Source organism: Eretmochelys imbricata, chromosome 18, assembly GCF_965152235.1.
Source record: "Eretmochelys imbricata isolate rEreImb1 chromosome 18, rEreImb1.hap1, whole genome shotgun sequence".
Taxonomy (NCBI): Eukaryota; Metazoa; Chordata; order Testudines; family Cheloniidae; genus Eretmochelys; species Eretmochelys imbricata.
Window position 1 is genome coordinate 5,993,223 of NC_135589.1, and position 24,059 is coordinate 6,017,281.

The window sequence follows — 24,059 nt, forward strand, 5'->3', positions numbered from 1 at the left end:
CCTATGCTCTGCTTCTTTACAGGGGATGAAGAAACCCCGACTGGGTTTTATTTAAGGCCCCAGCACCCCCATTTGTGTTTAACGTTAGAAAGACTATCCATGTTTAGCCTAGACGTCTTCATGGTGGCTGGAGTATAGGGAGACCTGATGTCCCGATTTTATATGGACAGACCTGATATTTGGGGCTTTTTTTTATATATATATATAGGCACCTATTACCGATTGTTCCCTCTTGCTGTCTGGTCACCCTACTGGAGTTGGAGTGAAATGAGGACATTGTAAGAGTGAAGAAAGCTCTTGAGAAGAGAGGACTTTTCATACGACTCTTTAAAACACTCTCTGTTTTCGCTAACATTTGTTTCGTGTATATGCCCAATTAGCACTTTGGAGAAAGGAAGCTGTGGTTAAAAATGTGATCCCTCTACTCCTCAAATTAAAGTCCAGCCTTTGAGATGTCCAACAGACTCTCCAGAACAAAACTGTTTTGGGCTTTCTTTTTCTTTTTCCATAATAAAGGCAAAAATTCCAATTAAAAACTATTTCCGTAAGTCATCTACAAGTCCCACCCACTCCCCTTATTATTGAAATTAATAAAATAAAATAACTAAATCCTGAAACTATTATAACTCTCTTTATACAGAACTGAATGTCCCTTTAATTCTGCATGTCGCAGCTACCGATGGTTCACACCAAGGGATGTCATCCATTTTGAAATAGGATTCTAGAGTACACCGGTCCCTTTAACATTAGGTCCATCTCTTCTGAGGCAGCTTACATGGTTCATAAGCATCAGGGCTGGGATTTCTGTTCACATCTGCCTAGCACTGATTATAACTGGCTCTGCTTTTCCCCTGACAGGCTCTGTTCTGGGCTGATCGCAGCCGCTACTGACCTCACTGCTCCTAGTGCCTGCTGGGAAGGCAGCTGCTTCAGGAGAGGGATTTTGCCAACTTGTCAGAGGAAAGTAAAACTTGGTAAGAAACTCAAAATGTATTTCAAATTCCTGCTCCATGTCGTTAGCAGAACGTCCGTCTGAGTTGGCTAAGGTGGCTAGCTGTATTTTTGAAATATGTAGGCCATGTTCTGGCCCCGACTTTTGCTGTCTTCGGCCACTCCAGCCATGCAAAGCAGAGGGAAAACCAGAAGAAGCAGGTACCTAGGCATTCACCTTGACTACTGGCAAGTCACTGATTCTCTGTTTTGCGTCTCCATGTTAATAATGCCATACGAGAGGTACAAGGTGGTCTTACGAGACTGCATTTCCCTAGTGCTCTTCACTGGGGATCTCAAAGCAGTATCCAAAAAACCACTAGTGAATTGAGCCTCACAGGTCTCCCTCCATGAGATGGGTAAGTATCATTCCCCCATTTTACAAATGTGGAAACTGCGGCATAGATGAGTGGGGCAGGGGGAGGGGACTTGCCCAAGGTCACACAGAGAGTCCAGAGCTGGGAAGAGAGTCCAGCTCTCTTGACATCTTGCCTTTTAGCCCTTGGCCTCTGCTGCCTCTCTCTTGTGAATCACATTTTGCTGCTCAGGTGAAAGGTGCTCTAGAGTTGCAAAGTCTCCAGCTTACCTGTTCCAGCACTTGGGGCCACCCATGTGCTCCTGAAGATCACTGGAAGAGGAGGCTTGTGTGGGTGAAAGAGCTCCTACGCTGTAGCCAAGCTATCAGCCCAGTCAACAAAGGAGCCTTTCATCACATCGCCTGCTCGCTATTTGATCTTCCAAGGGCTGAATTTCCTTTGGAGATCTAAAGAAAAATTCCCCCGCCCTTTCTGTGCACTTACTGTATCAGTGCACTGAATTAACCTGGCTGAGAAATCGGTTTGCATAAGCACGGGCCTCCCCATGTGGCCATGTCTCTGCCTTCCCCTCCATCACGCAGCCAAGCTGGTTTCAGTTGCCTCCGATTAGATGCGATGGCTTATCCTCTCGTTAACGCATGGGGATCAATTTCCAGCACAGCATGCAAGGGGGATTTAGGTCAATGGCTTCCGACGATGGCGGTGGCTTTATCCCCAAATATTGTGCTGAAAAGCTCACTGTGTAAGTTTCTTCCGCAGCCTCTGCCCAGTGAGGGGGATGCTGGGTCTCACGGTAATTTACAACAATACGGATTAGTCTAATTGAAGAGCCATCTGCTGCCCCACCTCTCACCAGGGACGCTGATATCGGCAGGACTGAAGCTGCTGGCTCTCAGGGCAGCATAATCCCAAGGATGGGCTGTTCATGTCAAGGCGCCCCTACTTTAGAATGCTCCCCTTGTCAATGGGAGCCAGGGCCCTCAGTACCATCCTTCTGAGCAAGGTTAAGAACTTGTGTCCCTTTTGGGGTGGCAGCATGGTTCAGGAGACCTGGGTTCTGTTCCTTGCTCTGACACTGACCTGCTGGGTGAACTTGGGCAAGTCACTTCCCAGCTCTGTGCCCCAGTTTCCCCACCTGGGAAGCAGAGGTAATGATACTTGTCCTCCTTTGTAACGTGCCCGCTTTCTAAAGATCTAAAGAGGAAAAGCACAGTGTAACTACTAAGTGTCGTTATTATTCCTTACATAAATCTACATTAAAAGACCATTAAGATTGCAGAGTGAAGCACTTAGAAGTCAAGAAATGCCAATGTGAAGGCTGCCCACATAACCTTAACTCTGCTCCTTGTGCAAATGCATCATGCTACTGCCTCTAGTAATAGATACTTATTTCCATAGGACACTTGACTCATTTAGGGCCTGATCCAAGCCCACTGGAGTAAATGAGAGCAGGATGGACAGTGCACAGTGAATGAGGGTGCTGCTCAATATTTAATTTTTACTCTCAACAGTAAGCCCACTGTATCATTTGGGTCCAACGTGCATATCTTACGTTACTAATTTCTGGTCAATACTGAGCTCAGCTGGATTTGAACTAATGACTTTTCAGTACCAAAAAACAAACAAACCCCACAGTGGGGCCTAGTACAAATGCCCTTGAGCCATCCACTCCCCTTGTTTATGAGGTCATGGGGCCTTGGTGCCTGCGTATTAGGCATTCAGAGGCCTTTGAGTTTCAGGGCTGTAGAAAGGAACATCAATTATAATAATAGCCTGTCCATCTCTCTAACACTTTCCCTCTGAGTATCTCAAAGGGATTTACATGAATTAAGTTTCGTGCTGCCCTGTGAAGTAGATCGGTGTCATCATCTCCATTTTACAGGTGGGGAAACTGAGGCACAGGCATCTGCTTGAAAATGGGTGCAGAACAGAAACCGGCCCTTACCCTGCTTTCATGACCAAGCTTCTTTCTCAGTAACAACAACTGTCTATAGAGAAGGGAGACGAGAACAGTGAGGAATGTGATCTTTGCACCTTGTTTGTTGAGAGACTCTACTCCGGGACCCTGGCAGCACTTTGCTATTCGAACATCTTGACTTTAGCAAAGCTTTTCTTGACTTTAGCAAAGCTTTTGACACGGTCTCCCACAGTATTCTTGTCAGCAAGTTAAGGAAGTATGGGCTGGATGAATGCACTATAAGGTGGGTAGAAAGCTGGCTAGGTTGTCGGGCTCAACGGGTAGTGATCAATGGCTCCATGTCTAGTTGGCAGCCGGTATCAAGTGGAGTGCCCCAAGGGTCGGTCCTGGGGCCTGTTTTGTTCAATATCTTCATAAATGATCTGGAGGATGGTGTGGATTGCACTCTCAGCAAATTTGCGGATGATACTAAACTGGGAGGAGTGGTAGATACGCTGGAGGGGAGGGATAGGATACAGAGGGACCTAGACAAATTGGAGGATTGGGCCAAAAGAAATCTGATGAGGTTCAATAAGGATAAGTGCAGGGTCCTGCACTTAGGATGGAAGAATCCAATGCACCGCTACAGACTAGGGACCGAATGGCTAGGCAGCAGTTCTGCGGAAAAGGACCTAGGGGTGACAGTGGACGAGAAGCTGGATATGAGTCAGCAGTGTGCCCTTGTTGCCAAGAAGGCCAATGGCATTTTGGGATGTATAAGTAGGGGCATAGCGAGCAGATCGAGGGACGTGATCATTCCCCTCTATTCGACATTGGTGAGGCCTCATCTGGAGTACTGTGTCCAGTTTTGGGCCCCACACTACAAGAAGGATGTGGATAAATTGGAGAGAGTCCAGCGAAGGGCAACAAAAATGATTAGGGGTCTAGAACACATGACTTATGAGGAGAGGCTGAGGGAGCTGGGATTGTTTAGCCTGCAGAAGAGAAGAATGAGGGGGGATTTGATAGCTGCTTTCAACTACCTGAAAGGGGGTTCCAAAGAGGATGGCTCTAGACTGTTCTCAATGGTAGCAGATGACAGAACGAGGAGTAATGGTCTCAAGTTGCAGTGGGGGAGGTTTAGATTGGATATTAGGAAAAACTTTTTCACTAAGAGGGTGGTGAAACACTGGAATGCGTTACCTAGGGAGGTGGTAGAATCTCCTTCCTTAGAGGTTTTTAAGGTCAGGCTTGACAAAGCCCTGTCTGGGATGATTTAACTGGGAATTGGTCCTGCTTCAAGCAGGGGGTTGGACTAGATGACCTTCTGGGGTCCCTTCCAACCCTGATATTCTATGATTCTATGATTCTATGATTTTGCTAGACTCCCTTTGGAGTCACAAGCTAGTTTATTGGATCTCGTTCTGCACGGGTTGGTTGTTTGTTTTTTCTGACTTTCCTTTCCAGGAAAGAAGACTTTGAACGCCAGGGTGTGTGCAGCGTAATAGCACTGTGTGTGCACCCACCAAAGAGGAAATCATTCCATCACCTTAGGAGCAGCTGGGCATTGCCTCCAGCAGCTACCCCTGCACACATGCCTTAGGTTGCTGGGAACAGGAGAAGCTCAGCATGGGAGGGGCTTGTCTGGGGGCGGCTCTGGGTTCACGTGGTGTGGGAGTTAGGCCGGGCCCTGTGGAATGCTCCCCTGGAAGAGAAAGAGACCAGAGAGCATCTGGAGAAGTAGAGAGAGCCATTTCTGGCTTTGTTTTCATTGCCTCTGTTCCTTGCAGAGCCCCCGATTGAAGATGCTGTCTGGGAAGGTGGAGAAGAGAATTGCTTCCTCCGTATACATTACCCTGGCCCCTCCCAGGAGGGACACGGTCATCCAGGGAGGTATAAAGCCAGAGGTGCATCAGCCGAGCTCAGACCATCCAAAGGAGGCTACAAAATCTGATGGGACCCACCAGCCCCAAGTGTCACCACCAAAGAAATTGCCCAACAGCAGCCGCCAGGCCGGCAAGCAGAGCAGCAGGATGCTGGGCAGTGCTGGGCACCCGTCTGGAGTGGCGGGCTTGTCCAATAGAGGTAAGATGAATGCAGTGGACAGACTGCAGTGCAGTGCACTGTGTTCATATAGCAAGCTGCACAGGGCCCGTGAAGGCTTCAGAGGGAGAGTGGGTCATCATTGACTAGAAACGGGCTCCCGCTGCACAGCTGGGATCCAGAGCTGGGTTCCAAACACCCCTGCATTCAGGAAGGTTGAGTTCAGAGTCTTGGGAAATGGCCTCATTCCCAGCAGGATGGTTTCCTGCCCGAGGGCCTGGGAGGCTCTGTGCCGGGGGGGGGGTGCGGGGAGTGAGCTGCCGCTGGGAGGCAGGACAGGTGATGGTCTTGTCTGGGGCAAGTTCCTGCCTGAGCCCGAGTCTATTCCCCTGGCCTGTGCTCCCAATGTGACCCGTCATCCCCCTGCTGCTGGTCCTTGCTTCGAGCTTTCAAGCAGGTTGTGTCGGGAGTGCAGGACAGGAGCAAGGAGGCTGGCCAGCTGGCAGCCCCAGCAGTGGAAGTGAATTAGCTCCTAGGAGTCCTAGGGGGCAAACCACCATTTGGGCTGGGGGGCTAGCGAGCCGAACAGGAGGGGGCAAGACACCTGCTTGGAAGAGGGAACAGAAAACGGAGGCGAGACCGTTCCCCTTCGGTGTGTCAGTGCAGATCGCTGGGGCAGAGAACAAGGTGGAGGGGCTGAGCCCCGAGTCTTCCCATTGACTTCAGGGGGCTTTGCATCTGGTCCTCAGCACTCACGGGACATGCTAGTAGTGGCTTCCCAAGTTTGGTCCCACTCGGCTGGGTACGTCCTCGGGCGGCTTGCCCAAGCCTCTGCCTCTGCTGTGGCAGCCACGCTGCTGTTTTTAGTGTGCTGGCACTTGTCTGTGTAGCTGGGTGGGAAGCCCGCTCCTAGCTGCCATGCAGACAGACTCTGAACAGCCACAGAACTCCCCTGGGACCAGGATTAGGGCTGCCAGAGGGAAAGGGGGTTTAATTTCCTTGAACATTGAAATGCATGAGTTCAGGGTCCCCAGCCCATCTCCCTCACACCCAGCCCCCAGCTGGTGACGTGACAATGAGCCTTCCCAGTCGCTCCCATCGTCCTGGCTGCCATCTGCTTTCTGTCACTGATCGGTTATCAGCACTGTTTGCAGCCACCAGCCGGGCTGCCTGCTGCATGGTAAAGGCAGTTTGCTTTGTGGGCAGGTTGTGTGTTGGTTGCAAGTCAAACAAACAGCAGGAGAGGCGATTTATTAGGGCATTTGCTGAGAAGGAAGCTAACAATTAGACTTTGCCCTCCCTCAACCTACCTCTGCTCCCAAGCTCAAGAGACATTTTCCTTTGAATAAAATAGTGGATTCTTTGGGGGAAGGCCTTCGTTTCCCCCAGACAAGCCGTGGCCCCATGCAACACGGGAGTGGGGATGCACGATCAAAGCCCAGCTCAGCACACCCCTTCCCCCTCGGTATCTCCAGGTAAAAATGCAGTGGGCACCAGCTCAGAAACCGGTGGGGTTCGTTTACCCATGTCTCCCCAGGGCAAACGTATCGCTGGAGTTCCTGTTCCGAGCGCCCTGGGAATGCGAGGCCCCTCCCGACTGGGCACAGCTGGGCACTCTTGTTAACCCATGGGCACACACGACACACCTGCTGCTCACAATTTGAGAAACATGCCCACCAGTCACTACCCCACAAAGTCAGCCCAGTAGCTCCACCTCCCAGCTAGGTACGCGGGCTGCTCACGTTCCTCCCATCCTGCTCCTGCCACCTCTCGCTCCTGCCACGCTCCTAGCAGCTCGGTCCCCTGCCAGCAGCCTGCAAGCACCTGTCTAAAATTCCCCCTGGCTTTGGGAAGCAGGTTTTTCAAGACCTTTCCACAAAGAGGCCATGTAGGGCAGTGGGACCAGAACCAGGACACGCAGGCCTCCCCTGCGTGATCTAAAGGAGAGCTCAGGTAGCTGGAGCACAGGCTGCCACTGCTGGAGCTGCAGGATCACCTCCATTAGCCCTCGGCAGTGGCCTGGCAGATGTCCTTTCCGAGGGTGGCATGTGCATTGCCAAGAGCACGTGCTGAGGACGCACTACAAGGCTGCAGTATTGACGGTGCAGGTTCAGTGATCCTGGGGCTAATGCTGCTTCGGACACAGAGGAGAGATCAGCTACTCCCAAAAACCCCTCGATGCCCCAGCGAAATGTCCGGGGCGCCAGAGCCATCACTGGCTGAGACTAGTTCTGATTCCTTCACTGGAGCTGCACTGACTTACCTCAGTTGAGGGGCAAAGGGACTGGGATCCCACCCAGCCTTTACAAAACCAAACCCTGACCGATGAGCAAGATCAAACCCACACCTGGCGGTGCCAATCCGGCATAAGTAACCAGAAAACCTGGTACCCAGCCATGGCCAGCCTGGGGCTGCAGAAATGCTTGCACCCTTTCCTGGAGTGATTTCTTTTATGCTTTAATGAGCATTTGTTTCCTCTTGATCCCAGCAGAGGGGCCTTGTTTTCTAGATGCTGGCTCCTAGCTTTGACGTGCAGCAGGAGCGGAGCTGTGATGAACACATGCTCTATGCAGGGGAACTTACTTCGTTACTTTTCTCACGCCAATTATCCAACACCACTAATGCTCCTGGGGGGGAGGGGGAGGGGGAGTGCTTTTACAAGAGCAGGACTCTCCCTTAGTAATTATCAACTTTGTTAATTTCATCCCAGCAGAGATAAGAATAGGCCCTTCAGCTCTGGGTTAGAAGTGGTTTCATCACCCAGGGCACCCTTGGTGTCACTGCTGCCTGGAGACTGTTGAATGCGAGACACTTTAGGACCATCCAAGAATCCTGGGAAACTTGACAAGCACCAAGGCCTGGGTCAAGGGGGGCTTCCAAACACGGCTTTCCCCTCTGCTGCATGGAAGTGGAGGCCATCTGCCTGCCCCTGTGGAGGCATCTGTATGTCTAAGGCCAAGGTGGGAGGAAGGGGGAGATTGGGCAGGCCAGCCAGGAGAGGATTGGGGCAGGGCTGGGACACACACACACACTATGAACACACACACCTGCCAGCCCCAGGGGTAGGTAAGGGATTTTAATCTCCCGGGCTGACAGTCTGGCCCTGTTTAACCTGGTGTGATTCAGTCTGAGTTAGAGCCTCAGGACCCTCTCGCTCAGCATGTGAGTTCCTTATACACCCTACTTCATGCCAGACTCCAGCATTGTCCTTGCTTGTTTCAGATTTCTCCTCCTTTCCTCGTCCTGTCCTCCCTGACGTTTCCACAGGCTCGGACCCAGAGAGCCCCCTGCCGTCTCCTCCGCCGTATCTTCTGTCCGATGAACTTAGTGCCCCGTCGGTGGAGACGCTTTCCCCTGATCTGCAGAAGCTGCATATGAGCTCACCTGTGAGCCAGCAGGTATTGAAGGAAGGTTGGAGGAGGCGGTTTCGTGTCATGGCTCACCTGGATGTTTTTAGTCCTGGTGCCCAAAGAACAACATTGAGAACCCAGCGGGAGGGCCGGTTGGTGGTCACGTCACTCACTTGGGAGACCTGGGGACAAGCCCCTGCCCTGCCACAGACTTCCTGGGTGACTTGGGGCAAGTCACTTAGCCTCTATGGGCCCCAGGTCCCCCATCTGTAGAACGGGGATAATAGTCCTGCCCTGCCACACCGAGGCATTGTGAGGACACATGCTGTGGACTGTGAGATGCACAAATATTGTGAGCTGCTAGGAGCATATGGCAATGGTGTGTGAGTCATTACACTAGAGATGCTTCGGTGTGTAAGCTGATTGGCTGGGAGGCTCAGGGAGGAATTTCCCCCTTCTCCCTTGTGTATGTTTGAACAGCTGTTCTGTCTAATCTGTTACAACTCCTAGCTACCCTAGTGCTGTGTCTGCTCTCCAGGGGGGTGGAGTTGAGATGTGAACCTCGTGGCTGGGCCTTGTTACGCCGGGCTAGTGCCAGAGCTATCTGTGGAAAATCAGGCCCCTAAGCTTCACCCGCCGGCTTTGCAGAGGTCCAGAGAGCCTGGGCCCCTCTCTTTGCGCTGCCAGAGGCCTGACGCTGGCCCAGCCTGTGGTTTAATGGCAGATGCTCTGTGGAGAAGCTCGCGTGTGTGTCCACAAAACAGAAGCGCCAGAAAGCCAACCTTCTGGTGGTTGCACTCACGTTCAGCTAAATCAGCCCAAATTCTGCAGTAGGGGGAGGAGCCTCCAGTCACCTTAGCCCAGACCCTTTGGAACCGAGCGTCACAAAGGTGTCTTCACGCTGAAGGGAGAGCGCTTCATCGCTGCTTTGTGCTGCCCGCCCTCTGGGGAGGACGTACTACCCCCAGGAGCGTGCAGCATTGCTGGGGATCAAGGCCCAGCATAGCTGCCTGCGCTACGGTTGGTACTCAGGGGCGTCGGCAGAGCTGTGGGTGGAACAGTAGGGGACTGGGTCGGGTTGGGGGAGGGATAGCTCAGTGGTTTGAGCATTGGCCTGCTAAACCCAGGGTTGTGAGTTCAATCCTTGAGGGGGACAGTTAGGGATTTAGAGCAAAAATTGGGGATTGGTCCTGCTTTGAGCAGGGGGTTGGACTAGATGACCTCCTGAGGTCCCTTCCAACCCTGATATTCTATGACCTAGGGACGTCCAACCTGCGCTGTTCTTGGCTTAATCCAGTCCCTCACTTTCATCAGCACTAAATTCAAGTCACAGATTTTGTCCAGATCCCTCCCAGCCTAACATCTTACCAGAGACGACCCACTTGTTCCTCTGATAAACCCCACAAGATTTGCCTTGCAGCTGTGCTGAGTTGGCAGACCCAGCCTTCGCCCGCAGGGTAATAGCAACCATCTCTCGTTAGAAGATATGGGTCTTGTGCTGCTCATTAAACTCCGTGGCTCTGAAGACCTGAGCGTATCCCTGCTAATGGGGGAGCCATTTATTCCCCCATACAGGTCCAGTCAGCTGCATATTCATGTTCTTCCCCCCTTCCCTCCCCGTCTTGGGCAGTGAAATTGCCCAAAAATAACAGTGCCTGAAGGATGCGGCTGTTTAGTGTGATTCTGTCATGGGGCGCTCTCTGCCATCTCTCTTTGTGTGGCTAAGCAATCACCTGCCCCTCTCCTGGGCACCTGAGGCAGAGAGCAGCCGGCTCCTTCTCTCCAGCCAGTGAACGTACTGCTTCTGCCATCCCAAGCTCCTGGATTCCTATCTCATGGTGGATCATAGAATCATAGAATATCAGGGTTGGAAGGGACCTCAGGAGGTCATCTAGTCCAACCCCCTGCTCAAAGCAGGACCGATCCCCAATTAAATCATCCCAGCCAGGGCTTTGTCAAGCATGACCTTAAAAACTTCTAAGGAAGGAGATTCCACCACCTCCCTAGGTAACGCATTCCAGTGTTTCACCACCCTCCTAGAGAAAAAGTTTTTCCTAATATCCAAGCTAAATCTCCCCCACTGCAACTTGAGACCATTACTCTTTGTTCCGTCATCTGCTACCACTGAGAACAGTCTAGAGCCATCCTCTTTGGAACCCCCTTTCAGGTAGTTGAAAGCAGCTATCAGATCCCCCCTCATTCTTCTCTTCCACAGACTAAACATCCCCAGTTCCCTCAGCCTCTTCTCATAAGTCATGTGTTCCAGTCCCCTAATCATTTTTGTTGCCCTCCGCTGGACTCTTTCCAATTTTTCCACATCCTTCTTGTAGTGTGGGGCCCAAAACTGGACACAGTACTCCAAATGAGGCCTCACCAGTGTCGAATAGAGGGGAACGATCACGTCCCTCCATCTGCTGGCAATGCCCCTACTTATACATCCTAAAATGCCATTGGCCTTCTTGGCAACAAGGGCACGCTGTTGAGTCATATCCAGCTTCTCGTCCACTGTAACCCCTAGGTCCTTTTCTGCAGTACTGCTGCCGAGCCATTTGGTCCCTAGTCTGTAGCGGTGCATTGGATTCTTCCATCCTAAGTGCAGGACTCTGCATTTGTCCTTGTTGAACCTCATCAGATTTCTTTTGGCCCAATCCTCCAATTTGTCTAGGTCCCTCTGTATCCTATCCCTACCCTCCAGCGTATCTACCTCTCCTCCCAGTTTAGTGTCATCTGCAAACTTGCTGAGGGTGCAATCCACACCATCCTCCAGATCATTTATGAAGATATTGAACAAAACCGGCCCCAGGACCAACCCTTGGGGCACTCCACTTGATACCGGCTGCCAACTAGACATGGAGCCATTGATCACTACCCTTTGAGCCCAACAATCTAGCCTGCTTTCTATCCACCTTATAGTCCAGCTGGGATCAGCTCCTGCACATACACTGAGATTGCCAGCTAGGCCGCTGCGTGGTTAGCTGTTTGCATGCTGCATTCGCGAGGCCCTGTGGACTGCCTGAGCCAAGCTTGTCTCTCTCTCTTGCTCACCCTGCGCCTTCTGCTCTCAGCACTGGCCTTGTCTCCATCCCTCCACACCAGGTCCCCTCTATTGGAGCAGTGACCAGTAAGCGCCTGAGCCCACAGAGCATTGTTGTATCATGATTTTAGGAAAGCTGTGGACAAATTGGAGAGTCCAGAGGAGAGCAACAGACATGATCAGAGGTTTAGCAAATCTGACCTATGAAGAAAGGTTGAAACACTTGGTGTGTTTGGTCTAGAGGTGAGAAGGCTGAGGGGGGACCTGATACCAGTCTTCTAATAGGTTACAGGCTGTTAGAAAGATGGGGATCAGTTGTTCTTCACCTCCACCAAGAGTAGGACAAGAAGTGATGGGGGCTTAATCTGCAGGAAGGGAGATTTAGATTAGATATTCGGAACCCTTCTGAACTCCAGCACTGGGACAGGTTACCTAGGGAGGTTGTGGAGTCCCCATCACTGGAGGGTTTATGAATAAACTAGACTAATGCCCAGGGTCAGATTCATCGTTTGTGGGCCCTGGTACCTGGACTGTGGCCCCACTCTGCCATGAGGACCTGCCCCCACTTGGCCTTTTCCCCCCAAGGCCCTGCCCGCCGCTTGCACAGGGGGAAAGGGGGCAGAAAGGAGCAAGCAGGGAGCCAAGAGGGAGGGGGTGGAGAGGACCGGGCGGGGCCTTGAAGGGAAGAGGCCAAGGGGGGCAGGGCCACGGTCTGGGTGCCAGGGCCCCTTCTGAGCGTGGGCTTGGCGCCATTGTAAACCCAGTACTGCTAATGCCTGTCAGGGATGGTCTAATTTTACTTAATCCTGCCTTGCCCAGAGGGCTGGCCCAGCTGACCTCTCGAGGTTCCATCCAGCCCTATGGTACGATTCTCTGACCCAATGGAGTTTCATCACAGTACGTCCGAACATGCAGACAAGATGCAGCGATGTCCCAGTGTACAAACTCTGAGAAGCAGCCACAAGCCTGGGCTGGCAGATCTCAGCAGAGGTTCCAAGAGCACTTGAAAAATATATAGTGTCGGTCATAAAGGAGCTGGCATTGTTATAAACGGCAGAAATAAAACACAGAGCCAGACGGGAAGGGTTCCAGCCACGCTGGTGTAATTCCAGTGAAGTCAGTGGGGTTACCCCAAGGAAGAGAAAGTTCTGTCTGTTTATGGTAGTTATTTGTACTGTCAATGCAAATCTGTGGCCACTGGGACTCGGTGACTTTTTGAGATGAGAGGAAGGATGGTCTTGTGGCGAGGGCAGGGCTGGGACTCAGGAGAGCTGGGTTCAACAGCTGGCCTTCCTGTGCAATCTTTGGCAAGTCATTTAAAAAAAAAAAATACCCGCACCATGCCTCAGTTCCCCCATCTGTAAATGGGGGGTAATGATACTTGCTTTCTGCTACCCTTTGTCTGTCTTGGCTATTTAGACTTTGCGCTCTCTGGGGCAGAAACGATCTCTCCCTGTGTGTATGTGCAGTGCCTGGCCTGATGGCACTGCTATGTGCTACTATAGTAAATGGCAGTAACAGCGCCTGGCTCGTTAACAGTAACAGCAGATCCCAAAGCTCTTGCCAAAGGTCACTGTCATTACAAGTGTAAATGTCGCTATTCTCCAGGAAGAGGTTTTCATATAAAATGGGATGAATTTTCGAGCCCTTCACTATGTCCCCGGAGCCTTGCTGGCGTGTCTGACTGGCAACCTTCAGAGCCGGCATGATTCAAACCCCATCGTCCCCCACCTGCTGTCAGAGGTCCAGAATGCTGCAGTCATTAGCCAAGCCTTAGACCAGCTGGGTTTGCACCAAAGCACAACGGAGCCCTCACAAAGCCTCAGCAAGATGCCCGCCCCAGCTCATAATGCCTTTTTTCCTCTTCATCAGGCGTCCTCCACGTTCCCAGCAGAACCAAGGCAGCATAAAATCCAGCCGACCAGTCTGAAGCAAGTGGATGAGCACCAGGCGCCGAAACAGAACGTGAATGGGCACCTGGAAAGAGACATTTCCACAGGTAACTGCCAGAGTCCATTAATAATACCTCGCTCTTTGACAGCGCTTGACCGCCATAGATCCTATGATGCTTTGCGAAGCTCCGTGTGCTTTACTATCCCCATTTTGCAGATGGGGAAACTGAGGTATGGTGATAAGTGACTTAACCAAGCCCACGCAGTGAGTCAGCGGCAGAGTCAACACCAGGTTGCCAGGATCCCCAGCTTCATGCTCCGTCTACCAGATCCCAACTGTCCCTAAAGGGCTCAATTCTGACTTCAGCGGGGCTGCATTCACCTGGTTGTTAGCAAGGACAGATCGTGCGGTAATGGAAGGATCGGTTTTTGCTAGCTCCCAGCAGCACTCTCCTGTCCCCAGACATGGAGCATTTAAGCAGAGGAGTTTCTCAGGCAGAGACCAGGCCATCGGTGTGAATGGGAAGCTGCAGGGAGAATGGGCCGATGTGTTTGTACAGCACCCTCACAGCAGGGCCCCGACTCTGGCCTCTGGGTGCTACTCGAAGGCAAATGTTAATTATAACCCTGTGCAGGGGGCAGTGTGCCCAGTCTTTGCCCAGCAAGCGCTGGAACCAGCAGCACCAGGGCTGGGAGTGGCCGCAAGGCTGCTGGGGGAGGGGGCATTGGGAGCCTGGGGTTGGGAAGAGGAGAAGCAGGAACCTCACAATGGGGGGAAGAGCTTGGCTGGTGCTGGGGCCCATGATTGGAGGAGAGGAGGAGGTGGGGGATTGAAGACGCTGGTGCATTCCTAGGTGATCCTCCCCCCCTCTACAAAATATACAAGACCAGCCCTGCAGCCTGGCTTTATCCCCATGGTGCCAGTATGGCCCCCTCGGTGAGCTCTCTGCAGAGTTTGGCTGGCTGGCAGGTGCCTGGTGATTTACTGTCCAATGGGAGCTCCTTGGCCATAGTAAAGTGACTTGGTTCTTTTTTCCAGTCTGTGCCTTTTGCCACAAAGCCATTGCCCCCCGGACCCCGACCATAGAAGCCATGAACAAACAGTACCACGCAGACTGCTTCACGTGCCGGACGTGCCACGGCCAGCTAGCGGGGCAGCGCTACTACCAGAAAGAGGGCCGGCCACTGTGCAACTCTTGCTACAAGGTCAGCGCAACTGGTTCCTGGTCGTCCCAAGAGGCCAATGTCACCCTGTTCTCAGGAGTCAAATCCGGCTTCCGAGGGAGCCCCTGGGAAAGTAGGAGGGGTTCAGAGTTCAGCAAGAGTAGCCGACCTGCAAGGGTCCCTCAGATACAGAAGTGCCCTACCCTGGGAAGACCCACCTTTGTAATGCCACCGATACTGGCTCAGATATGGGTCTGTACAGGGGTGGCCTCAACTCCCAGGCTCTTCAGGAGGAGTTGTGAGGGGTAGATTAGTCTGAGGATCAGTCCCAAGCAGATCTAAAGCAGGGAACGTGCCTGGTGCTGAGAGCTGGGGACTGGGAGTCAGGCCTGCCATGTTCCATCCCCAGCTCTGACCCCGGCTCCGTGTCACCTACAGCATGTTGTGTAGGTCAGCGTTTCCAAAAGTGGCCTCTCACTCCATGTACCTCCAGTTCTGGCAGCTCAGCTTGAGGCACCCCGGATTTGGTTTTCAGTGGCACTGAGTGTCTTCAGCTTCAGCGCTCTGAAAATCAGGCCGAAGGTTTGTGCCATTGGCCAGCCCTGACCCAGACCGCTTTTGGCAATCTGGATCTTCATGTCTGGGCCTTAACTTTAACCTGCAAAATGGAGCCAGTATGTACTTAATTTATGTAGTGAGCTGTAGCTCACGAAAGCTTATGCTCAAATAAATTGGTTAGTCTCTAAGGTGCCACAAGTACTCCTTTTCTTTTTGTAAAGACAGACTAACACGGCTGTTACTCTGAAACCTTAATTTATGAATGTTTCGGAAGGGGCTTGGAAATACCTACCTGAAAAGTGCTACAGGAAGGCCAGGGATTCTCACTGTTACAGGCCAGAAGGCCATTTGTGTCCTGGGAGTGTTTCCCAACCATTCGCGTCGTTCATTCCGAAGCAGCAAATGCTGCAGTCTTCCATTGGCTACGGTGCCCATAGAGCCATGGGGCTTAGCAGGCAGCTTCTAGCATAGAGGCATGAATGGCTTTGCCACTGTGCCGGGAGGGTCTCTGAGACCACACATGGCATTGAACTCTGGTTCCTCCCAGCTCTTTGGCCTGGAAGACTTCCCATCCTGCATAGGTGAGGGCTGCATTGGGGATGCAGCAAGGGGCGAATGGTACCATCCACTCCCGGTTTCTGCACTTTATCTGCCTCTCTCCTTTCCGCAGGACACGCTGGAGAAATGTGCCAAGTGCCAGGGTCTGATCCTGGAGCACATCGTCCGCGCCTTGGGGCATGGGTACCACCCCGAGTGTTTCATGTGCTCCGTGTGCGGCCGGAGCATAGGGGATGAGAGTTTTGCCATGAATGACCAGAACGAGGTGCACTGCGTGGATGATTTCTACAGGTGTGATACGTTATAAGTGGCATGTCAGAGGGGTAGAAAGCTAGAGCAAAATCACTCTACACCTAAGCTAGCCTCCTCTTCAGCTCAGAGGGCCTGATTCTGTTCAAAAGGTAAATCTTGTGCACGTGAGACAACCTGAAGGGCCCGATCCTGCAAACCTTCCCTCTGACAAGTAGCCTTTACTCACCCAATTCATCCCCCAAGCTTCAACAGCGCTCCTTGCCATCAAGAGTGTCTCCTCAGTATGCTGCTCTTTCTCCTACTGAAGTCAATGGAAGCAAGGTTGAATGCCGAGCTTGCAGGTGCAATAGACCCGATCCTTCCCCACTGTGCATCTCAGGAAGTCGTTATTCCCCTGGCCAAAGTGGGGGTGAGTGACAGCCAATCAGAATCTTCCATTCACCCCAGTGGTAGCATTTTACATCCCTTTTGCAAAGGTTCCTGTGATGCCACCAGGGTGAGTAATGGCCCTCTGCTGGAGGGATGGTTTGCATGCAGGATTGCGTCCTTCACTTTGTGTCTTGTGTGCAGGACTGACTTTTTTTTTTTTTTTTTTTTCTCCGTTTCCCCTTTAGTTCAGTGTCCCCACTATTCTCCCCCGGCTAGTTCACACTGCAGTATTCCTAAACACCCAGGGTCTGCCTCTCCTCTCATTCACGCCGCTGTTGTCGTCATTGGAGTTACACCACTGTAAAGCTAGCGTAAAGGAGAGCAGAGACAGGGCCACTAGTGATTTACTGGCTAGCTTGACCTGGCACCCAGCTCATTCCAGTCTGTCTCATCCTTAACCAGTGTGGAAAGAGGCTCTGCCATTTCCGTTTCACCTGCAATAATACAGAAGCAGCGTAAAGTAACATGGATCTAGCTTTAAATTGTGCTCTAAATTGCTACAGCTAATTGGCATGGCAACTGCTGTGGCATAAGAGGTTGGCTGTTTGTTTCATCAGGAAGTACGCCTCCATCTGCAGCGTCTGTGAGACACCCATCATCCCGCAGGAGGGGAAAGATGCCTACCGGGTAGAATGCATGGGGCGAAGCTTCCATGAAAGCTGCTATCGGTGTGAGGTAGGTCCTACTGGGATGCTGCGGATTTTTTATTTTTTAAATAAACTCTTGGTGGGGGAGGGTGTAAAGTCCTAGAAACCACCCAGAGGCAGCCTCAAACAAACAGAACTTTATTCCACAAACACAGGTTCTCTCCCTGGCTCTCGGAGAGCTATGACAGGGTTTACAGTTAGGTTTTCCTAGCCAGGAAAGAGATTCTAGCAGTGACACCAGTGATCCTCTGGAGTCTTCTGCAAGGGAAACAGTGGCAGCTCCATCACGTGAGATGCCTGACGCAGGACTGGACAAACTTTGGAACGTGCCGCCCTGTCAAAGGGATGGAGGTAATGTGTCTCTCTCCGATATCTGGGATTCTGTAATCCCTGCACACTGGAAAATAGCTGTCACCAGCCTCCGCACGACCACTTAGTGCAGTAATACCACAGATGCTGTTACCACAACCAGTTGGTCCAGTAATAACCACAGAGTCATAGGACAGGAAGGACCTCGAGAGGTCATCTAGTCCAGTGCCCTGCACTCATGGCAGGACTAAGTATTATCTAGACCATCCCTGACTGGTGTTTTGTCTAACCTGCTTTTAAAAATCTCCAATGATGGAGACTCCACAACCTCCCTAGGGAGCTTATTTCAGTGCTTCACCACCCTGACAGTTGGGAAGTTTTTCCTAATGTCCAACCTAAACCGCCCTTGCTGCAATTTAAGCCCATTGCTTCTTGTCCTATCCTCAGAGGTTAAGGAGAATAATTTTTCTCCCTCCTTGATGTGGCACCAAAAGAAAGAATTTGGTTCTTCCCTGTGAATTTTCTTTCTGGTTCCCTGCGTGACTGACAGTCTGACCTGTCGGGCGTTCTCCTCCCTGGAGCAGAGATGCAGACAGTGAGCCTAGCCTCCGGAGCTGACTTCACTAACGAGGCAGATCCCTGCCCTGAGTTGCTCACAGTCTAACAGAAGGGGGTGCAATTTTAGGAATGAGACGGGACTCAGCTGTAATGAAGAGAAAGGGCTAATTGAGGCTGCTGGACAGAGATCAGCCCTGTGGTTCTCTCTCAGTCCCAGACTGACTCACCCAGCCTGGGCTGCCTGCTGTCACCACAAAGTGCCTCCTGAGTCCAGCTCTGGAACAGATAGGCATGGACTGGAGTGCTGAGTTTCATACAGAGGCATGGGGGCAAGGGATCAAACATGCAAGCGGATCTATGGAGGGGATTTTAGGATGTGTCATTTCCTCCACCATGTTGGTAGGGTGTAGGTCACTAAATAAGTCAGGATCCTGTAGGCCACTCAGAGGCTGAAAGGCCCAGCTGCACCCGCCTTGAAATCCATCTCAGTCCTGGTTGTTTTGCTGAGGCCTCCTCCTGGGGTTTGTGAACATGCAGCGGTGTCTAGTCCCTGCCATTCCATATGGAGCTGGGCAGGGTCTAACCTCGCAGCTGGAGAAAGGCCACAGGCCTCACATCATCATCCTTCACCACAAAAAATCCCTTCCTTTGCCGAATGGGGGGAATCGGGGAAAAAACACTTATGCTGGACCCTGTAACACTGCCGGGCCAGCAGCCTTGGATGCTTTTACGTTCCCTGAGTGTAAAGATCCACAGATGGGTGGGACTGTACAGACAGGATCAGGGGATCTATTTCCTGAGAAGTTGTAATCTTAGTAGCAATCCCCTGTGGCAGATACAGAGCTCTGGAATGGTTCATAGAATCATAGAATATCAGGGTTGGAAGGGACCTCAGGAGGTCATCTAGTCCAACCCCCTGCTCAAAGCAGGACCGATCCCCAACTAAATCATCCCAGCCAGGGCTTTGTCAAGCCTGACCTTAAAAATGTCTAGGGAAGGAGATTCCACCACCTCCCTAGGTAACGCATTCCAGTGTTTCACCACTCTCATAGTGAAAAAGTTTTTCCTAATATCCAGCCTAAACCTCCCCCACTGCAACTTGAGACCATTACTCCTTGTCCTGTCATCTGCTACCACTGAGAGCAGTCTAGAGCCATCATCTTTGGAACCCGCTTTCAGGTAGTTGAAAGCAGCTATCAAATCCCCCCTCATTCTTCTCTTCTGAAGACTAAACATCCCCAGTTCCCTCAGCCTCTCCTCATAACTCATGTGTTCCAGTCCCCTAATCCTTTTTGATGCCCTCCGCTGGACTCTTTCCAATTTTTCCACATCCTTCTCATAGTGTGGGGCCCAAAACTGGACACAGTACTCCAGATGAGGCCTCATCAGTGTCGAATAGAGGGGAACGATCACGTCCCTCGATCTGCTGGCAATGCCCCTACTTATACATCCCAAAATGCCATTGGCCTTCTTGGCAACAAGGGCACACTGTTGACTCATATGCAATTTCTCATCCACTGTAACCCCTAGGTCCTTTTCTGCAGAACTGCTACCGAGCCATTCGGTCCCTAGTCTGTAGCGGTGCATTGGATTCTTCCGTCCTAAGTGCAGGACTCTGCACTTGTCCTTGTTGAACCTCATCAGATTTCTTTAGGCCCAATCCTCCAATTTGTCTAGGTCCCTCTGTATCCTATCCCTACCCTCCAGCGTATCTACCACTCCTCCCAGTTTAGTGTCATCTGCAAACTTGCTGAGGGTGCAATCCACACCATCCTCCAGATCATTTATGAAGTTATTGAACAAAACCGGCCCCAGGACCGACCCCTGGGGCACTCCACTTGATACCGGCTGCCAACTAGACATGGAGCCATTGATCACTACTCGTTGAGCCTGACAATCTAGCCAGCTTTCTATCCACCTTATAGTCCATTCATCCAGCACATACTTCTTTAACTTGCTGGCAAGAATACTGTGGGAGACCGTGTCAAAAGCTTTGCTAAAGTCAAGGAACAACACGTCCACTGCTTTTCCTTCATCCACAGAGCCAGTTATCTCGTCATAGAAGGCAATTAGATTAGTCAGGCATGCCTTGCCCTTGGTGAATCCATGCTGACTGTTCCTGATCACTTTCCTCTCCTCTAAGTGCTTCAGAATTGATTCCTTGAGGACCTGCTCCATGATTTTTCCAGGGACTGAGGTGAGGCTGACTGGCCTGTTGTTCCCAGGATCCTCCTCCTTCCCTTTTTTAAAGATGAGCACTACATTAGCCTTTTTCCAGTCATCTGGGACCTCCCCCAATCACCATGAGTTTTCAAAGATAATGGCCAATGGCTCTGCAATCACATCCGCCAACTCCTTTAGCACTCTTGGATGCAACGCATCCAGCCCCATGGACTTGTGCTCGTCCAGCTTTTCTAAATAGTCCCGAACCACTTCTTTCTCCACAGAGGGCTGGTCACCTCCTCCCCATGCTGTGCTGCCCAGTGCAGTAGTCTGGGAGCTGACCTTGTTCGTGAAGACAGAGGCAAAAAAAGCATTGAGTACATTAGCTTTTTCCACATCCTCTGTCACTAGGTTGCCTCCCTCTTTCAGTAAGGGGCCCACACTTTCCTTGACTTTCTTCTTGTTGCTAACCTACCTGAAGAAACCCTTCTTGTTACTCTTAACATCTCTTGCTAGCTGCAACTCCGGGTGTGATTTGGCCTTCCTGATTTCACTCCTGCAAGCCCGAGCAATATTTTTATACTCATCTCTGATCATTTGTCCAATTTTCCACTTCTTGTAAGCTTCTTTTTTGTATTTAAGAGCAGCAAGGATTTCACCGTTAAGCCAAGCTGGTTGCCTGCCATATTTACTATTCTTTCTACACATCGGGATGGTTTGTCCCTGTAACCTCAATAAGGATTCTTTAAAATACAGCAAGCTCTCCTGGACTCCTTTCCTCCTCATGTTATTCTCCCAGGGGATCTTGCCCATCAGTTCCCTGAGGGAGTCAAAGTCTGCTTTTCTGAAGTCCAGGGTCTGTATTCTGCTGCTCTTCTTTCTTCCTTGTGTTAGGATCCTGAACTTCGACCATTTCACTGTCACTGCCTCCCAGGTTCCCATCCACTTTTGCTTCCCCTACTAATTCTTCCCAGTTTATGAGCAGCAGGTCAAGAAGAGCTCTGCCCCTAGTTGGTTCCTCCAGCACTTGCACCAGGAAATTGTCCCCTACATTTTCCAAAATCTTCCTGGATTGCCTGTGCACCGCTGTATTGCTCTCCCAGCAGATATCAGGGTGATTGAAGTCTCCCATGAGAAGCAGGGCCTGCGATCTAGTAACTTCTGCGAGTTGCCGGAAGAAAGCCTCGTCCACCTCATCCCCCTGGTCCGGTGGTCTATAGTAGACTCCCACCATGACATCACCCTTGTTGCTCACACTTAAACTTAATCCAGAGACTCTCAGGTTTTTCTGCAGTTTCATACTTGAGCTCTGAGCAGTCATACTGCTCTCTTACATACAGTGCAACTCCCCCACCTTTTCTGCCCTGCCTATCCTTCCTGAACAGCTTATAACCATCCATGACAGTACTCCAATCATGTGAGTTATCCCACCTAGTCTCTGTTATTCCAATCACATCATAATTCCTTGACTGTGCCAGGACTTCCAGTTCTCCCTGCTTGTTTCCCAGGCTTTGTGCATTTGTATATAGGCACTTAAGGTAACCTGCTGATCGCCTCTCTTTCTCAGTATGAGGCAGGAGCCCTCCCCTCTCACGCGCTCCTGCTCGTGCCTCCTCCCGGTATCCCACTTGCCCACTTACCTCAGGGCTTTGGTCTCCTTCCCCCGGTGAACCTAGTTTAAAGCCCTCCTCACTAGGTTAGCCAGCCTGCTTGCGAAGATGCTCTTCCCTCTCTTCGTTAGGTGGAGCCCGTCTCTGCCTAGCACTCCTTGGAACACCATCCCATGGTCAAAGAATCCAAAGCCTTCTCTCCGACACCACCTGGGTAGCCATTCGTTGACTTCCACGATTCGACGGTCTCTACCCAGGCCGACAATCTCTTTCCTCAGGTTGCTGGGGGATTCCTGGTCTTCGTTCCAGAGTCTTTCATTGTTATCCAACCAGTGAGTTAGTTACTGAGTCCCCTTCTGTGAGCAGCCCTGCCGACGCAGGGAATGGCTTCTCCTCTCTCTCACCTCCGCTGGGATAAAGGAGGCAGGAGTAACTCCCCTGAACTCAATGGAGTTACACAAGTGTGAGATCAGAATCAGGCCTACAGTGTCCAACTGCCTACCGTACTTACCCTACTCTCTCTGTTTGTGGCACGTTCCTCTAAAAACTGTATCCCCCAAAGGACTATGCCCTCTTCAGTGACTGTTAGTGGTGGAGTGCGCCCCGGGCGGTGGCGGGTGCCCGGCTGGGCGCGTGGAGTGCGCCCTGGGCGGTGGTGTGTTCCAAGACCAGCACATCTGTTGCCTCCTCACTGTGGCCTCACTGCCACGGGATTTAATTGAATTCCTCCAGTGCAGGAGGGGTTTTGGGCCCAGATTCTCATGCCCAGGCAGAATCTCATTGGCCTGACAGTCTGGGTGTCATGACGAGGATGCAGCAGGCTGATGAAGCTGACAGACGTGGGGGATGAGATAGCTAGTCCGCAGGAGAAGGTGCTTGGAGCACTATGTGTATTGGAAGCAATGGGGCTCGCTCATGGAGTTCCAAGTGAATGAAAGTGACAAAACTGAAGTAGCCTGTGGCCAGCATCAGAAAGAAATTCCTGTGATGCTTTGGGGCTTTAGAAATGACTGAGTTTTTGACTGACTTTCGATTGACATGCTTTCTACCTCACAGAACTGCAGGATTCCCCTGTCCACCGAGCCAGCAGAGAACGGCTGCTACCCCTTGGACAGCCACATCCTCTGCAAGCCCTGTCACATCAAACAGAAGAATGAATCGTTCTGCTAAGAGAGCCCGGCGGGCTTCCCCAGGAAACTGTGGATGCAGTCACATGGCTGAGATGAGCCAAATCTCTCTACTACGGCATCAGTGTTCTTATCCTCTGCATTCATAAATGTCCAACTTTCTGTCCTGACTGTGTCTCTTATGGTAGGATTATATTAAGGTAACCTGCTGATCGCCTCTCTTTCTCAGTATGAGGCAGGAGCCCTCCCCTCTCATGCGCTCCTGCTCGTGCCTCCTCCCGGTATCTCTGAGCTTCAGCAGCAAGGTCCTACCACGCATGCTTCCTAATCGGCCATGCGACCAGCCCTGAGAGGTGGCAGTGGAACTTTCTTCTTCTCTTTCCCTCCAGACTGGCTCTGCTTATCTTCCAAGGCTCCGCCAGCTGGCTTCCTCTGCCCCCAAATGGTTCAGTGCATGGGATGAGGGGGACACCCCACCAAACCAGCAGCTGCTGATGGGACAAGGGAGATAGATTAAAATAAAGTTTCAAAGCAGGTAGGGATCTGTCTCCTCACCGTGTAAATAACGCCCCTGCTGCTTTAAGTTAAGACTCGGGAGGATCTTACTAAACAGCAGAGGGGCTGGGGGAGAGCACTGTGCTATCAGCTCTGGGAGCACGGCAGGGAACAGGGCACTCACAGTGGGACAGCGATGCTAAAACCGCCTGAAGGCCACCCCAGTGCACCCTCAAAATAGGGCTAACGTAAGACCTAAGTGGTGCATAAGTTTTTACTGATCTCCTGCCCGTGAGTGACTTTTACCCACAGAGCCAGGTCAAATATATATACACACAGTTTTCTGCTTTACTGCACCCTGCGATAGTGCTGTGAATTATGACCCAGCAGTGTGCCAAAGAGGTTTGTACAGCAGCAGCTGAACACCACTATGCATTCTGAAAATGACACTGTACCAGCGGCAATCTGAGGCCTGATCCTTCAGGTCTTAACTTGAGGGAGCGAAGGCTGCAGGATCAGCCCCTAATTAAGATTGTGTCTCCTGAAATGCTGCAGTGACTCAGTGACAGATATGAGATGCAGCTGCCTGCAGATCTGCGCTGGACGACCCGCTGGCTCTGTGCACATAGAATTGCCGGAGCCATGGTTCTGGAATTGACTCCTGGG

General features: G+C 51.5%; 1 protein-coding gene across 1 annotated transcript; it reads left to right on the plus strand.

Annotated features, from left to right (window-relative positions):
* The first annotated feature begins 912 nt into the window (after positions 1–912).
* Positions 913–22,941, plus strand: FBLIM1 (filamin binding LIM protein 1). Its single transcript, XM_077837436.1, has 8 exons — positions 913–974; positions 4,995–5,289; positions 8,470–8,645; positions 13,375–13,630; positions 14,563–14,729; positions 15,916–16,094; positions 17,042–17,159; positions 22,828–22,941. Exons 2-8 carry the CDS (start codon positions 5,010–5,012, stop codon positions 22,939–22,941), a joined length of 1,290 nt encoding a protein of 429 aa, XP_077693562.1. The 5' UTR covers positions 913–974; positions 4,995–5,009.
* The last annotated feature ends 1,118 nt before the right edge of the window (positions 22,942–24,059 follow it).

What these genes read in the sequence shown, in the direction of transcription:
- FBLIM1 (XM_077837436.1), top strand. Translation starts at nt 5,010, where the DNA reads ATGCTGTCTGGGAAGGTGGAGAAGAGAATTGCTTCCTCCGTATACATT. An exon ending in GGAAAGAGACATTTCCACAG is followed by an intron (nt 13,631 to 14,562) that starts GTAACTGCCAGA and finishes TCTTTTTTCCAG; the next exon opens with TCTGTGCCTTTTGCCACAAA. An exon ending in AAAGCTGCTATCGGTGTGAG is followed by an intron (nt 17,160 to 22,827) that starts GTAGGTCCTACT and finishes TCTACCTCACAG; the next exon opens with AACTGCAGGATTCCCCTGTC.